Below are 17,834 nucleotides of genomic sequence, written 5' to 3' on the forward strand. Positions count from 1 at the left end.
ATTTAAAAACAAAAAAAAAAAAAATTAAAATAAAAAAAAAAAAAAAAAAAAACGACAAATCGAAGGAATTAAAGAACACTTACGAATCCGTAGCCTTTGGATTTGCCGGTGTTCTTATCATGGATTATGACAGCTTCAAGAATTTCCCCAAATTGTTGGAAAAAGGCGCGCATTTCATCGGATTGTGTCTCCCAGGCGAGGCCTCCGACGAAGAGTTTAGTCCAGGTGGTGTCGCCGAAGGGCGGCGGGTGAGTGTTGGAGAAATTTTCAGCCATGGGCACCGCCGGGACGATTAAGAGGAGGAGGAAGGCGGAGTCCGGCGGAGAGGGAAGCGGCCGGTGATGTTCTTCATGAATGAGACAAATGGGAAGGGATTTATGGAGGGATGGCGGCGGCCATGGAAGAGGAATTGTAATTCTGGAAGTGAAGAAAATGGTCGATGTTGTTGGCCTCTTGCAATGTCCGTTAATTAACAGCTGTGAACAGAGACTATGGCGCCGGTAATTAGAATTATTGTTTTATTTTTTAAAAATTAAATATATATTTTTTTAAATTTAGTTAAATAAAGTTGTTAAATGAGCTGGATAATTCTATTTCTCTCTCTTAATTTAATTTAATTTAATTTAAATGATTTTTTTTTTTTTAAATTAAAAAATAGTATAATCCCACCAGCTCCGTTCCATTCCATCAATACCTTTCCAAATTAATAATTATTAAAAGACGAGTTAAATCCAATTTGAAATTTTAGGTACACGAACAATTCAAATAGAGTTTACAAATAAAAATATCGTAATAATTTTAAAAGTAGAGTAATGTTGAGTTGTAATTCTATTTTCGGGTTAATTTGGGTGGGTCGTATTCTCGAGAATAAAATATTATTTTTTTATTTTTTTTAAATTAAAACGAAATTATTTTATTTTATTATTATTATTATTTTTTTATGAGAATTGAAATTGGGTTATTATAGAAATAAATAGTTTGGGGTGTTAACAGCAACCACTACCCAATTTACCTACTTTTGTCAGCTAAACAAACAACTCCAACTACGAGACGTCTCTATCACTAAGTTTTATAAAAATTAAAAAAATAAAAAATAAAAAACTTTCCTTTTTTATAATAATAATAATAAAAAAAATAAAGTATATCTAATTTTTTATTTTTTATTTTTAGTCAAATTCTGAAAACAAAAAAATTATTTTAAAAAAAATTATATTTGTTCTTTTTGTGAATAACTTGAATTTAAAAAAAAAAATCAATTAATTGAAAATAGTGTTGGTAAGTTTAATTTTAAAAAAAATATTTATTATTTTTTAATTTAAAATTTGTGTTTATATATTTTCTTTACATGTTATCATCTCTCCAAATTCAAATTTTAAAAAATAAATTAAAGAAATAAAATCAGTGATAACTTTTTTAAAAATTATTCTTAATTATTTTGTTGAGTTTTTTTTTATAAATAAATTAAATAAGATTTATATTATTGCAATAAAGTCTACATACAATAAGTCATATATATCTTAATTTCAATCTTTTGACATTTTATATAATAATTCATATATATACCCACTAAAAAAAACAGTTGACCATCTTATTTTTTAAAACAATTTTTTTTTAATAATAACAAATTTGAATCTTACCATTTTTTTTTTGAAATGACGGGTTTTATGTCAATTGAGCTATACTCGTGTTTGTAACGAAGTCTTAATTTAATTAAAATAATTATTTTTATCGGGTCTTTATCGTCTTGCTAGATCTATGTGTATTTTTACCAACTGTCACAACTTGATTATCGATAAAGTCTAATCATAAATTGAATCGAATTGGGGGATCGAGAAAGGAGAATTAATTATAGATGATTGGTGTAACATTTTAGGGCTAAATGGGATGAAGGTCAAAGCCAAAAGAAATCCTTAAAAAAGCCTTCAATCACGCTCATTATTGCATGACCAAAAGAAGTTAGTGGCACAATTATCATACCTATAAATATGACTCCAAATCTTCATTCAAATTAAAATGAAAATTGATATGGAAATTTTTTAGGCTTCGAAAATAAAAATTAAAAGAAATTTTCACGACTAAAATAAATATTTAAAATATTTAGAGTTTAGGATTTAGGGTCTAGATCGTATAAATTTGTTGATCACATTGATTGAAAGATATTATTTGGTCTATATATATATATATATATATATATATATATATATATATATATATATATATATATATATATATATTATATTATATAATATTATAGTCCCATATGCACATGACCCATATGAGAACCACATTATTTGCTATATTTGACTAAGCTTTATATATATCTTTTAATGGAATCTCATTTACTTTGATCATTGTTATTTTGTTTGTGTTTGGATTACTTTACATTTTTTTTTTAAAAAAATTCAGAGCTTATTGGGTATCGAATTGGAAGTTTAGAGTTTGATTAGAACTAAAATTTAATTTTTATGTGATAGATCGTTTAATTTTAAGAAGTTTTTGAACATGTTAGAACATAAAATTAAAAGTTTAGGGACCTAGTGTATATTTTATATTTGTTTTATTGTACCTGAATACGATGACAATACACCTTCTCATTTTCAAATCTCGAGTCAGGACATTAGTGCATTAGTCGAACCATTGACTAAGGGATTCAGTAGCTACATAAGCGGAGGTGCTACTAGCAAGTTGGCAGCAAGTGCAAGAAGCTGGACCTGATGAGCGCCCAGAAAGTGTGGCGGGTATAGAAGAAGCGGGAACCATGATTCTCGAAGCTTTCTACCTCATAGTTGGTTTCTTCAAAAAAGAGAGATTACCGTGAATATTTGAGAAAGAACGAGCTTTGATGTGGACAACTGAGAAATGAATTGGCAGTTGCTGTCCTAAGGTGGATTAATCCGTTTGTCTTTTGTCGTCTTTTGAGCCACCAGTTGGATTTTTGCAGCTATTTTCAAATGTATAGATTGTTGCAATAATGAAAAGAACAATTCATTAATCTATTATGTAAAATTTAACCTTTTTTTTTTTCAATATATTTTCTACAATTTGGTTAGATCCATACCATACACAGAAAATGAATCTATGAACTGCAAGACGAATTCATTCCTCAACCTAATTTTCCTTGATCGAAATTCGTTAGGAATTCGCTATCTTCTTTAAGAATGGTTTCTGGCAGACGAGCAGCCTCTTGTCCATGTTGCTATCGCTCTCGATAACTCGAGCATCCCATTTCAGCTGTGTCGTTAACCTTCTTGCTGATTCGATGAGGTTTGTGGCGTCGTGTATTATCACCCAACCCTGCAGTTCACCATAAACAATCACATTATCATACATTGAAAGAACCAGCCAGCAGTTGATTTAACATGGTGATTAGATTCAATGAAGAAATTCAGGAGACCAAAATGTTGATTACTTGAATCGCTGTTGCATCAATGGCTTACCTTTACCTTTAACATTAATGCATTTATTTCATGAGCATTTAGGATGAGCTGCTTAAAAGCTTATAGTTTACGGCACATAAAACCACAGACAAGATCTGATATGATGATGAAAATTTGGGAAATCTTATTAGGTCACTTGCAAGGACCCACCTAAACCATGAACCCAACTGGAGTAATTATAGTTGTCTATGTATGATAATTATATGTAGAATGAATACCTCAGGACGAAGTAACCGATCGATCTCGGATAACAGATCAAGCATACTGCAACGATGTCGTACAGCTTCAAGGGATAAAATACTGTCTGCGTGCACCATATCGTATGTTCTAGGATATGTAGGGAATGCTTCACACCTGAAAGGGAAGAGAATAAATTCATAAACAGGAAGGAACAGGTAGACTGTATTCGAATTATATGGTGTACTCGACATTCAATTGAATTGGATCGGACGGGATGAAGTAATAGTACTACCAATCGTGTAATACACCAAGAAAGCCTCTGTCGACGATCAATGGAAGGTGATTAGATCCAGTTGTTGGAACTGCATTCATGACCCATACATCCTTGCCAGATTCCAACAGGGCTGAATTAAATCCTCCAAACTGAGCATTCATGTCAAGCACGTTACGCAGCATGTTATATGGGGGCGTGGGATCGTCCTCGCCAGGTCTCTTCGGGTGATCTGAGAATATCAGTGGTGACATAAGAGGCCAATAATCATTGACGGCCATTTTCCATTTCATGGAATCTTCAGCAAAATCTTCCCATTGTACTCCTGAGAAAAAACTAACTTCGTAAACAAGTAAAGACGTCCAGTGATGAAGAAATTCATCCTTAGTACACCATGATTACCATAAACTGCAAGTTTACTCTTGTTTAAGTTAGCTCTAGAAGGCCATGTCCTCTGTTCAACAGGAAACCACCTAGAGCTTTTTGTTCCACCAATGCAGTTTTCGAGAGGACGATAATATGGAGATTCGACATAATGGCCTTTATTACATAGTGGAGGACCCGAACTAGGCTTCCTAGAATTGCAAGCAGCGTATAGCAAACGATCAGGATAACTTGTCTATAGACAAATTGAACGACCACCAATAGAAATTTCCATAAACGGCGTGTACCTCGAATGATAACAGCTTGATTTGCTAGTTTTTTTCCATACCACAGTTTTGTCTAGTTGGGACAGCATTTCCCAGCAGAGGCTCTTGGTAAAATCACGAACAGCGTTCCACTTTTTCAGATTGGTTTTGTTGTGGAGGAAGCTCTGAGCATCGGCAATTGGTGACATCCAAACAAAATATCCCCCGGGCCTTAAGACTCTGTCGACTTCAGTTAAATAGATACCATCTGTACCAAGTGATCAATTGATATATTCAATGAAGCCCTATTGAGAATCATGTTCTAGTCAAAATCAAGGCTCTAAAACTAAAGAATTACGCGTCCCATGCCCATAACGCACAGTTTTTGCATAAACAATATCATGAGAAGCATTAAGTTTTGACTGATACCTTTTAGGTCCCAATCGATACCACATTGCGCACAATGAACCATATCGAAGGAGAAAGATGGATATGGCAACTGTTTTGAAGCAAAAGAACTTAGCATTGCAGGAAGTCCTCGCTCGAGCGTTAGTTGAACTTGACTGCCAGATGTTTCATAATTTGCTATGCACATGGTCAAAAGCTGTTTTGAAAAGAGATGAGCTCCAAAGCTACCATAACCACATCCAATATCGAGAATAGTTCTTATCTGCAAAATTTTAGGATCAGCACATCGACCATGATATTGGACAGGTGAACGGACTAATGATCTGAGCTAAGCTTGCTAGCTCTAATGTACATTTACTTACTCCAGCTTGTATGAAATTAGATACATTTCTCAGCCCAATCATCCCTGCAATTTGGTGGGAGTAATCTTCTATCCCTTCAAACATCGAAGAATCAGAACGGAATGATATCTGCTCTTCCTCCATCATCATCATCCTGTAAACACAAAACTATTGTTCATATTCAAACAGTCATCACATCAACTAAAGAGACAAGAATAGCTAATCTACAGACCAACCTCTTGGTCATGCTTCCTGAAGAGAGGACTTCGTCGGCAGTCATTTTTACGTTCGCAAACCAGATAACATCTCTTCCAATGGGCCATCTAAGAGGAACCCTGTACTTCACAGGAGGTGGTACAATGCAATTTTGCTTTGGTTCTACCTCACAAGAACGATCGGCAGATCCCGAGTCAGGGTTTTCTCGAGCACTAAAACAAGGAACATGGTTTTCAAAATCTTGGGAACAAAACTCCAATTCTCTTAACCTTGAAGGACCAAGAGCAAGCTCCCCAATCTCAGAAAGGTATAAAACAACCTGTTCTTGAATTTTATCGTAACTACGAGCTGCGTGAAGTCTGGATGACGTCGAAATAGATACAGACCACCAAAACAATCCAAAGAAGATTACAAGAACAATCAACGGTATGCTGAAGTTCAACATTTGCTTAGCTAACTTGTGCTGATTTCTTAGAGTTCCCAATACGAACGAATCAGACAGGAACCTAAACATTTCATCACTTTCATATGAAGAACCCTTCACATCAAAATCTCCCTTCTCAGTTCCATTTAAGTCATGGCTACCCTCACAGATCCTTGTCCCAGAAACACCTCGGTGCAAGGGCTTCAACATTCTCAACCCGAAAACTTCGGAAACCAAATGAAAAACAACATAATCACTAAAAATTCTTCAGATAAACAGCTTAGAACTAAGAATATATATCTAAAAGTTTTCGATACTATTAATTCATACGCCATAACGTTTATGAATGCCAGAAGCTAAATCGAAAAGAAAGATCCATTCCAGCGGAAGAAAGAGTAATTCTCAATAAGCAAACTATATGTCCGATGAAAATCGAATCAAATACGAAACACAGTGGAAAACAAGACGAAATCAACATACCTGGAAAAGTGAAAAGAACAAAAAACTCAGAAATTAGGGAGCGACTATGAATGTATTGATTTGATTACAGCTTCAAGTTCTTGATTCAGAAATGAGTATGAAAGGGTTTGATCGAGTAGAAGAGTAGAGTAAAACGAGGAGATTCTGCACAGATCCAGCTTCTGCTCATAAATTTGTATTTTATATCCTTAGGACGATGAATCCACATGCAATTGAATAGATATATATCACGTAATGAATGAGAGAAGAACTTCCTAATTCACCCGCCTCCACATTATTTCCCGAAATTCTATAATTTTTCACTTCAATTTATGATTGCGTTCTTAAATCCCTCTACTTAATTTTATGACTTCAAATTAATGAACAAATTTCTGACAAAAAAACAAAAATCAACTGTTGTAAAAATAAAATAATAATATATATATATATATATATATATAATTATTTGATAATTTTATAAAAGTGATTACTAATAAAAAGAAAATAGAAGAATAATTATTAACAAATTAATAAATAATTTGTATTTACGAAAATAATAAATTTTAAAATGCGAGTGACGCGTCGCTACTACGGCCCGCCGACAGGAAAGAATCCCCCAACGGTGGACCCCATTACAAAACGTTTTTTTTTTTTTTAAATGCTTTTTCCTGTTGAATGATTAATTTTAAAGTTATGTTTTTTAAAATAAAAAAAAAAAAAAAAACTTCCGTTGTTGTTACTCTCTTGCTTGCTTATAAAACGTCTCTTTCTAAAATTTCTCTCTGCTCTCATTTTCTAAAACTTTCTCAAATCGAGGCCAGAGGCTCGAGCATACATCGTTTGGCTGTAGACGACGTAAGAACGAATTGACTTAACTCACTTGTCGTTGCAAAATGAGTGCCTATATATATATATTTTTTAGGAAAAAAATCAATTATGAAAATTCATATCGATTTGAAAGAGCAATAAAATATTTATGGTATAAAAATTTATTCCTATCGAAAATAATTCTAAAATCATAATAGAAAAAGGGAAATATTTGAATTTTTTTAAATTTATTTTTCAAAAAAATTATAAATTTGAAATTATTTTAATTATTTCTATTTCGTGACATATGGTAAAGGGCATCTAAGCATTTACTTGCTTGCTGCATCCATAGTAATGCCTACGTGACCTCTCCCTATCAAATAACTGTCAATTAGTGGTCCCTTTATGCCCCGATTTTAACAAACGCTCTAAATTTTGATTCGTTCAATACAATAATAAATCTCGTATATTCACATTCATATCATGAATTTAAGTTATAAAAGACAAATATTTCATATGATGTTTGTAATATAATATAATGCTATTAAATAAACGAAATTTAATACATTGAGTATATATTTAATATATCAATATTTGTATTAAATATATTGTATGTATTATTGATTGAAGACGATAAGCCAAAACGGACAATATTTGTTAGAGGTGGACTTGGAGTCCTATAAATTGTCTCAGAGTCAGACATGAGGCAGTCTGCCAGCAAAGATGTTGACCCTTAATAGAATGAATTGTAAGATCCTATCTTGGTTGAAAAGCGGGAACGAAACATTTTTTATAAGAATGTGAAAATATTCCTCTAGTATAGTGTTTTAAAATCGTGAGGTTGATGACGATACATTATGGATCAAAATGGATAATATTTGTTAGCGGTGGACGATCATTTTTTATAAGGGTTAGGTTAAATTGAGGAGAAGATCGGAAAGAAAAATCTATTAAAAAAAATCTACTTTAAATAGGTTAATAATAATAATAATAATCATTGATATTGGGGCGACCCACTAAGAAAAAGTTGGGCCAAGGCCCATTTTGAAATCGGTTCCCCACTGTCCTTTCGCTTATCCCACTTCCTACTACTTCTTCGCAATTTACAGGAGCTCATGTCATATCCATGGCTTCCACAACTATGGTTGCTTCCCCTTCCAACGACAATCTTCGCATGAATACTCTGCCGATCATAGATCTCCGTCGCCTCTCCCAATCCGACCTCTATTGTCTTTCTCGTTTCTTCTCCTCATCTTCTTCTTCAACCTCCCAATCCAACAACGACGACGACGTTCTAATCCCCAAAATTGATCGATCTGTCTTCAATGAGTCCGCCGGTAGCCGAAAACAAACCTATTCTCGCCTCCGTCTAGCCCCTCGCAAGCCCCAATTTTCTTCCTCCTTGTCCTCCTCCACATTTCGCTCCCAATCCTCCGACCGCCTAGATGTAGGCAGCGCTCAGATTGTTACTCGCTTGAAGCAACTCTTCGTTGGAGATTCTCATTGTGCCGTCAACGACAGCTACGGCGACGGAGATGAGGACCTGGTCCTTGTTAACCACATTTACGACGAATCAGTACCTGATTCTTCCTACGCCATTTTCCAGAGTATTCCTGTTGATATTATCGATAGCAGTTATGGTCCGATTAAGCGGCGGAGAGGGCGACCGCGGAAGGACAGCAATCGGTTTGCTCAGAGTAATGGAAATGCGGCTCCGAACTCCAAAAGCGGCTGCGAAAAACGGGCGGCGGAGGAGGAGGAGGAGATCGTAATGGTAATGCTGTGAACCTGGCCTCTTCGATCGACCTGTAGATGTAAGATAAATTATTATCGTTCGTTCTTTAAATTTGATTGATTGTTTTTCTTACTATTTATATTTTTTTGATATTTAAAAAAGAAATAAATAATAAAAATATTCATCATTTATTTAGGTTTTTCAATTTTTTTAATAAATAAGTACAGTCTTATTTATTAAACTAAATTTAATTAATAATCTATTATGTGATTAAATAAAACTTGAATTAATAGTTAGTTATCTTCTTTAAATGTGTAGCAGCATAGTAATTCTAAATATCAGTTCTTGAATTGTCATTTTCTTTTTCATGCATTTATTTTCTTATTTCTTTTATATTGATATACATGCTGAGCCTCTTCGAATCTGAATTTATATATTTTGATAATATTTGTTTGCAAAATGTCCGACTTGTTTTTTTTCATTTTTTACTTGTTAGTTCACTGAATTTTGTCATTGATGTTAAACTTCCTTGAGATTGAGCAAACTAGAAACTATGAGACCACTCCTTTCATTCTGGGTGACAGAGAGATCATACGATCAGGATATCATGCTATAGGAATTGTCACAGACCAAGAACTACAAGATCGCCCCTTTCATTTTGGGTGTTGGAAGGATCGTATCATTAGGATACTGTGCTCTAGGAATTGTTAAGACCAAGAACTACGAGGTCGTACCCTTCGTTCTGGGATCGTGCCATTAAGATAACATGTTATAGGAATTGTCACAGACCAAAAACTACGAGATCGCCCCCTTTCATTTTGGGGTGACAGAGGGATTGTACCATTAGGATACCTATGCCATAGGAATGAGAAGTTATACCTTTCAAAATCAAATATAACTCATCATTATCGACCATCCAATGCTATATAAGTTTTTTTTAGTAATCAAATATTGTAGAGGTAGATTGTTGTATTCTAAAATTAGTTAAAGTAGGTGGAAGCTCCCATGGACACTAAAAATTATATAAATATAATTAACATATTAATTAACAAAGGTAGTTCCATTAAAAGAAAATAAGGGTTGAGTCGCTACTTCATTCACTTCTTCCCTTACTCTTTTTCTTAAATCAGATGAGAGTAAGAAAAGAAGAAGAAAAAGAACAGAAGGTCAGGTAATAGAGTCAAAAGTTACTCTTTTTCTTAAATCAGATGAGAGTAAGAAAAGAAGAAGAAAAAGAACAGAAGGTCAGGTAATAGAGTCAAAGGTTACTCTTTTTCTTACATCAGATGAGTGTAAGAAAAGAAGAAGAAAAAGAACAGAAGGTCGGGTAATAGAGTCAAAGGTTACTCTTTTTCTTAAATCAGATGAGAGTAAGAAAAGAAGAAGAAAAAGAACAGAAGGTCAGGTAATAGAGTCAAAGGTTCCAGAGTTCAGCAGGTAATAGAGTCAAAAGTTCCAGAGTTCAGCAAACTGTTCGACTATAGAGGGTGAGGGTTGGGCCTAGAGGCAATGCTTTAGGTAGTTAACATTTCTAAGATCTTGGGGTAAATAATCAATTATGTTACTCTACCACTAGATATTAAGACGTTTAGAGAGTGTCCTAAATGTGGAGAGTGCGTGCGGTAGCTGCCCTCGGTTTCTCCAAGTTTCTGTGATTTTTAGTTGGAGCGAGCGTCAACTGTGTACATTTGTCGCTTAATGCGAAGTGTCGGCATCATCATGTAATGTGGGGGTGAATGTTTTCAAAAGGATTTGAGGCGATGTTTGCACACACGAAGGACATCTTGGAGACGCACTTTAATGGAGGAACTAAGGCTATCTTCATTTAAGCTTTAAAAACTCAAATGAAAAAACGAAAATTTAGCTCAAAGAAATCCCAACAAACAAACACCTTTGCAATGGACATGTGAAGCCGAATCTGATAAGTATTTTGTTTTCTTTTTTCTGTTTTCCCTTTTTAAATTAAGCTTAGAATCGCTACTTTTACTTTTACTTATAGCTTTCTTGCTTTATAACCTACTTTTTGAACATGTTTTTAAAAAATCAATTTTGATAACTTGATTTTGTTTTTGAAAATAGATGTGTTTTTAAGAAGGGGGAAACAAATTGTGTGGAAACAAGCATAACATTGGTCAAATTATTCCCACTTTAGAAAATTAGACTAGACATGAACTTTAATGGGCATTCTGAGAAATTGATGCGGGAGAATAAGATATATGTGTTTGATGTTGGAAGGTGTTTCTCCACTAGTATCTGTGATAATATTATATCCAATTGCTTATATTAGTTAAAATACATTCTATTCACTTTGACGCGTGAAAAAAAAGGAATAAGTCGAGTAAAGTAGTCTATAATTTAACAATCAATTAGTTCTTCAATAAAATTATTTTTTTTTTACCCAGAGATAATTGGAACTTAAACTTTCAAGTAAATCTATACTTGAATAATTTGTCAAATTAGTACTCTGAAATACTTAAAGTTACGAAGATTTGTTGCTAATTCGTTTGGACAATACTATTTTTGTGGATACCAATTCTTTTACTTATATTGGATGCTTGTTTAGTTCGGTTGAGATGTTTTCTTTTTGAGTTAGTTTAGTATTTCCCACACTAAAGCTTTCTCTGGTGTCTAGTGCAACAATTTTCTATCAAAACATCATAACTTTTACTGCGTTCATCACAAAAACTAATAATTCCAAAGTACTATGTTGGATTTGGTTACTCACTTTTCTTAAATGGAAAAGGTTGGTTACAGAGGAAGAATGTTCAGCTTTGAGTATTAAACTCATGATTTATTGTATATTATAAGAATACCTCTACACATCAGGACACTCTAACAACATTTTCCTTCTATCTATTAGGTTCATTTTTACTAATTGATTCATTACTCAATTCCACACGATTGTGTCCTTATAGGGTATTACGAATCCATTTGTTAGAAACTATGGCCTTCACAATGGTATGATATTATCCACTTTGAGCATAAGCTCTCATATCTTTACTTTTGGTTATCCCAAAAGACCTCATTCCAATGAAGATGTATTCTTTACTTTTAAACCCATGATCATCCCCTTAGCTCTCATATCTTTACTTTTGGTTATCCCAAAAGGCCTCATTCCAATGAAGATGTATTCTTTATCTTTAAACCCATGATCATCCCCTTAATTAGGGGATTTGGGACTACCTACCAACAATCCTCAACAATCCTCCTCAAACTATGTACACCATAGAGTCTCTCGTGAGACCTATGGAACCCTTGAATAACCTCTCCTTAATTGAGACTCGACTCCTTTCTCTGGAGCCCTCGAACAAAGTACATCATTTATTCAACACTTGAGTCACTTTTTTATCAAAACTTCATTGTTTGACATTTGAGGATTTTATAGACATGACTAAGTTAAGGACATGACTTTGATACCATGTTAGGAATCACGACCCTCCACAATGATGTAATATTGTCCACTTTGAGCATAAGCTCTCATGACTTTGTTATTGTTTTCCCCGAAAGATCTCATATCAATGGAGATGTATTTCTTACTTATAAACTTGTGATCATCCCCTTAATTAGTCGATGTGGGACTCCACACCAACAATCCTCAACACATTCACTCTTGAGTAAGTTTTTAAGGATGCTTCGTAGACAAGGAACGAAGCTGTTTAAGATTTTCTTGTGACAACTGGACCCACTACTACTAAATCTTAATGTGAGGAACGTAACTCTTCGAGATTCTCGTTAGGTCTTCTTTTACTTGTTTGGAGCCTCTATTTTAGTTGGGCTTCGTTTTTTTTTCTTTTTTTTTTACTTCTTCTTCGTATGCTGTTGTTTGTGTTAGCATTCTTCTTAATGAGTACCATCCATTGCAACAGTCCTATTTGAGTCTAGTGTCTACTTTTTCCCTCTACGACGTACTAATAACTAATTTGCATTACAGGATCATAGTTCTTTAGGAGCTTAGGCAGACAATGGCAGAGCTGTAGACTAAGCTGAACAGTATAGATTTTTTAGACAGCTGGTATTGATTGGATTTACGTAGCTGATGAAGGGGAACGATTTTGAATCTATGAGATCTCACATTGGTTGGAGAGGGGAACGAAACATTTCTTATAAAGGTGTGGAACCTCTCCCTAGTAAATACGTTTTAAAATTGTGAGGCTGGCAAAAATACGCAATAGACTAAAGCCAGATAATATCGGCTAGCGATAGGTTGGACTATTACAAAATTTTCAAATATCTTCGATCATGGCTCTGTTTATTGATAGTCATTAATATTACAATTTTGTCACTCACTAGGAAAAATACTGTGAATAGGTATCTCGTCAGTGTCATTTTTTAGTTGGACTATCCCTTTTGCTCATCAAACCACCCAACAATTGCTAGAGAAAATTTGAGGATGCATTGTAGTAAGATTTATACTCAAAATATTACCTTTATTGGAATCTTTAACTTTTTTTTTTTTTTTTTTTGTTGTCTCTTTCATAGTTATTATTCCTCGAAGGAGGGCATGTTCATGAGTGTAATACTCTGACACCAATACTAGTAGATATTGTCTGCTTTGATCTGTTACGTATCGCCGTCAGCTTTACAGTTTTAAAATGTGTTTGATAGAGAGAAGTTTTCACACCCTCATAAGAAATGTTTCGGTCTCCTTTTTAATCAATGTGAGATCTCACAATAATCTTAAAAGTTCACTTAATAATTTCATGTCAATCTTGGCGGGCTTAGAGATTATGTTATACATAGATGAATTCATGTGAGACATGGCTAGGTCTTATGGGTTTGTATTCAAATCGTAATGATTTTTTAGATTTGAGGAAAATATTTGAAAATAAATATATTTAATTTCTTATGAGAGATTAAAATGTTTGAGTTTTGATTATATGTCTTAATTAAATGAGTTATATTTGGGTCATTTTTATCCCTGATTTAGAGTTTTATTATTTTATTATGTATTTGGATATCCTTTTTTAATTATTGTTAATTATGAATTTGGTCCTTGGTGGTTTCAAAATTAGTTCCGATTGTTTTAAAATTTTCAAGTTATTACCATATATCATTTTTAAAATAGATTACTAAATTTTTAATTTTGTGTCTATGATATTTAAAATAGATTTCTTCAATTTATATGGATTTTTTTTTTCTCACAAAGGGGACATAAAATTGAAATTTAAATATTAATTAATTTTTAAAACTGAAAAACTGAAAATACAATTTTATAATTAAAATGGTAATTTAAGCTAAATAAGAAAAAGCCGGAAGAGGAAGAGGAGCGTGAGCGCGTTGAGACAGATCATAGACGGTCCTTTCCAAGTGCGCACCGCTTTCGTTATCTTTTGGTTCGGTCCACCCACCCTTCCTCCCTCCCTCCATCGCCATTAACCCTCAATTTTCCTTTTTCAGTTCGATTCCATTTTTGTTCTTTTCAATTCTTCGAACGAATTCGCCTCCCCAGATTCTAATTCCCTCACGAGATTCTTCCTCTTCCCCGCTTCTGCCATGGTAGCTGCTCGATCTTGTTTCTGATCATTAAAATCGGCTTATCTCTCTGTTTCTGTGAGTTTGGTCCTCCATCGCCCTTTTGATTCAACTTTTCATGCTCCATTTCTTTTTTTTTTTTGTGATTATGAGGACCGGGTTCTGGGTGATGGGGATTGTTGTCTTGGCCATGATGTTGGAGAGCCAAGCGTCTTCCGCCCACTCGGTTAGGGTTTCGCATTCAGGTCCCTCGTGTCCTGTTGAATCTTTTCTGGATACGATCTTCCCTTTCAAGGATTGGAACTCGATTTGCCCCTTTCACGGTGAAGATGGGCACTCAGAATTTATTGGTGTTTCTGAGGTAACCAATTTCTTTTTTCCTTCTCTGTTTCTTTCACTAATCTGAACGAACTTGTATGTAGTTAAGATCATCATCTGGTAGAGGGTTTCTTCCAACTCACTCTGTTGGATTTGGTTTTGACGTGTTGTTTCGTTTTGGTCTGAGTTCTTTTAAAAAAAAAAATTTTGGTCGAATTGAGCTTTTAAAAAGGATTTGCACAGAAATTCTGCCTTTGTTAGTCAAGTTTTCGGAGCATGCAACTGAATAAAGCTCAGAAGAAGACGATGGAACCTAAGCATTTTTGCTTCTGGAGTTCTGAGTTCGTTCCTGATCTTTTCTTGGTTCTAATTGTGAGAACTGGGAATTGTGTTCTTCACATAGAATTTGGAAAACGGCTGGAGTTTTGAGTTTAATCTTGATGCATACTGGATGGTTAGAGGCAGGTTGTTATAATTGTCAGGATGATAACTTAACTATTTATTTTTGCTATGATGAAGGGAGATGAAGCCTTGTTACAAATGGCAATGAATATGGTTCATAAAAACCGTTACGACTACGTTGCAGTACTCTTCTACGCATCTTGGTGCCCGTTCTCCAAGTCTTTTAGGCCGAGATTTTCAATACTATCCACTTTATATCCTTCTATCCCGCATTTTGCAATCCAAGACTCAGCTATCAGGCCAAGGTTTCATATTAAACTTTCACCTTTACAAATTTGCATCGTACTTTTTTTTTTACTTATCTGAACATAACCCATATTTTCTTGCAGCATACTCTCTAAGTATGGGGTTCATGGTTTTCCTACACTTTTCCTTTTAAATTCGACAATGCGTGCTCGCTACTATGGTTCCCGAACTCTCCCTTCTCTTATTGGATTCTATAATGATGTTACTGGTAAGGTTTCTTTTTGCTGCCTCTAAATTTTTCTTCCAATGAGAATAATACTTATTTTGAATTCATAGAAACTTAAATTGTGCAGTCTCATTCTAAGTTGTCTGCATCTTTTTCTTAACAGACTACATTTTATATAGAAACAGTTAAATTGCTCAAAGTTGCTGATTTTCTTTATGTCAATTAAAATATGTTGAATCTTGGTTTTTGGACATGTTTTCCTTGATGTATCGATTTATAATAAAATTGGCTTTTACTAATCGTGTGATAGATATTTTTCAGAAGGTCTTGTGGTGGTTTTGAGGCCCCTCTGATATTGGATGAATCAAATAAGCTTTAATAAGTAGCTGGTGACCCCCACACATGGGGCAAGTAGTTGAAAATATTAATTTTGCATCAATATGCAGAATAGTATTTTTATTATCCGATTTTTGTATCCAGTCTTAGCTTTAATTGAAGATTTGACGAATAGTCTTAATTGCAACTGGACCCAGATTGTTAAGTTTCTATTATTTGATATTATTGGTCGTGGTTTACTTGTTTATAGGCATTCAGACTGCATCACTGGATCAAATATCACCAGATATAATCGGACAAGTGAGGAATGAGGAGAAGCATGATGACAACTATGAGCAGGAAAATTGCCCATTCTCGTGGGCAAGGTCTCCAGAAAATTTACTTCGGGAAGAGACGTACTTGGCTCTGGCTACTGCATTTGTGCTTTTGAGATTGATATATATTTTGTTTCCAACCCTTTTAGTCTACGCTCGATACGTTTGGCAAAGGCACGTTAGAAACCTGAGATTTGGAACCTTGTGGGAACGACCTTTGACGTGCCTGAAAGGAGCAATTCAGTTATTCAGTCATTTCAAAGATCCTTGCAAGAGAAGCAATTTGCAAGGAGGGGCCATGAATGCCAGGATATGGGCCAAGTCTTTTGCCACAGTTTCAATAGGTGATGCAAGCTCTTAGTAGCCGCCAGGCGTGCCAGTGAAAATGTCGTCGGTGTGCATCAAATCCCCTAATGGATGGTTCTGTGGTGAATTGCAGAAAAGGCAGCCTCGAGTAGTTTTTGGATTCAACATAATGGGAACAAAGGTAAAAACATGGATACGCTTCCTAATCCAGTATCTTTTGTTGTGGAATTTAGTTCAAAATTTGCTACGCATCTGCATATATGATGTCTGTCTGAACCCAATTTGTGCATAGTAACCAACAGACTCCTCCGCCCCTTCGTGTGTAACTTCTTGCAAATGCCACAACCATCCATGGTAGGTTCTGAAGGCAGTGTTCATTCGATCCTTTTGAACTGCTCACTGGAGGGTTGTTGTGCCCAAAAAACACCCCCTTATGTTTGTATATCATCGTGCAGCGAATCCTACCCCTTCCCATGTTCTCAAATGTCATCGGTTTTGGCAACTGAATGTTGTGAAGTGAGATAGTAATTTCATTTGAAGGTCTCAAAATCTCTGAACTCTTATAAGGTTAAGTTGTAATCAGCAACTTTGTTCTATGAGAAACTATTGTTTACCAGCTTCAGTGCTCCCATGGCTGTCTTCTTTATGCTGCTCTTTGGCCGTCTATGAATTGCCATTGATGTGATTAGTTAAGATTAAATTGGACAACCTTTTGAAAGGCATAGCTGCAATTTCCCCTATGACATTTCAGGGATGGAACCAAATATCATAGTAGCTTTCGCTTAGGCTAGCCATTTCGAGGTTAGACAACGAATTCAGTAGCAATAACACATAACGAAGCATCAACTCAACTAGAAAATATATCTCGTATCTTGCAACATTACAAAATCCCAAATGACTGATGTTTGCATCTCATAGTATGGGTACCATGGCAAAGATCGCTTAGTTTTGTTTATCTTTGGTGCAAGAGCACCCAATCAACGAGTTATTACGCACTCTTTCAAGGGTGGCTGCTTCTAATCAAACCTCTTAATTGTCTCTGCACTTCGATCTCCTTTATCACAGAGCGATCATTTAGGAGCCTTAGCTGGTGATTCAGGTTGTTTCCATCTCTACGATGAAGCTTATCCCTCATCGTCTCACTAGGTGGCCTTGACCCAAACTATGAATTCAATTCAATCAAAATCAGACAATTATTATTAGTTTTATAATTTGAAATTAAAAGGACTATATTGTTATATCGAGAAGTTTGAAGGACTAAATTGTGAAGGATAAATTAACAATTTGAATAAAAAGAAAAAGTGAGG

The 17,834-nt window shown here is 34.7% G+C and overlaps 4 protein-coding genes across 4 annotated transcripts in view; 2 read left to right on the forward strand and 2 right to left on the reverse strand.

Moving 5' to 3' along the window:
- Window positions 1–473, reverse strand: part of LOC111492201 (RNA-binding protein 38-like) — a 2,343-nt gene extending 1,870 nt beyond the window's left edge. The window contains exon 1 of the mRNA XM_023141471.1: window positions 84–473. Within this exon, the coding sequence (XP_022997239.1) occupies window positions 84–275 (192 nt within the window). The 5' untranslated portion in view covers window positions 276–473. The remainder of the gene's footprint in view (window positions 1–83) is intronic.
- Window positions 474–2,913: 2,440 nt separating this feature from the next.
- Window positions 2,914–6,758, reverse strand: LOC111492106 (probable pectin methyltransferase QUA2). The gene is made up of 9 exons (XM_023141307.1): window positions 6,387–6,758; window positions 5,503–6,130; window positions 5,288–5,420; window positions 4,947–5,187; window positions 4,560–4,785; window positions 4,291–4,463; window positions 3,910–4,213; window positions 3,656–3,791; window positions 2,914–3,294 (listed from the first exon to the last, which is right to left on the reverse strand). Exons 2-9 carry the CDS (start codon window positions 6,114–6,116, stop codon window positions 3,133–3,135), a joined length of 1,989 nt encoding a protein of 662 aa, XP_022997075.1. The 5' UTR covers window positions 6,117–6,130; window positions 6,387–6,758; the 3' UTR covers window positions 2,914–3,132.
- A 1,476-nt stretch (window positions 6,759–8,234) lies between these two features.
- On the forward strand, window positions 8,235–13,389 carry LOC111492221 (methyl-CpG-binding domain-containing protein 8-like). The gene is made up of 2 exons (XM_023141494.1): window positions 8,235–8,986; window positions 12,839–13,389. The coding sequence occupies exon 1, from the start codon at window positions 8,299–8,301 to the stop codon at window positions 8,956–8,958; it is 660 nt and encodes a 219-aa protein (XP_022997262.1). The 5' UTR covers window positions 8,235–8,298; the 3' UTR covers window positions 8,959–8,986; window positions 12,839–13,389.
- A 785-nt stretch (window positions 13,390–14,174) lies between these two features.
- LOC111492185 (5'-adenylylsulfate reductase-like 4) lies at window positions 14,175–17,151 on the forward strand. The gene is made up of 4 exons (XM_023141448.1): window positions 14,175–14,740; window positions 15,217–15,404; window positions 15,489–15,613; window positions 16,158–17,151. Exons 1-4 carry the CDS (start codon window positions 14,498–14,500, stop codon window positions 16,580–16,582), a joined length of 981 nt encoding a protein of 326 aa, XP_022997216.1. The 5' UTR covers window positions 14,175–14,497; the 3' UTR covers window positions 16,583–17,151.
- The last annotated feature ends 683 nt before the right edge of the window (window positions 17,152–17,834 follow it).

The sequence above is a fragment of the Cucurbita maxima genome, unplaced genomic scaffold, assembly GCF_002738345.1.
Source record: "Cucurbita maxima cultivar Rimu unplaced genomic scaffold, Cmax_1.0 Cma_Scf00017, whole genome shotgun sequence".
Classification (NCBI taxonomy): domain Eukaryota; kingdom Viridiplantae; phylum Streptophyta; class Magnoliopsida; order Cucurbitales; family Cucurbitaceae; genus Cucurbita; species Cucurbita maxima.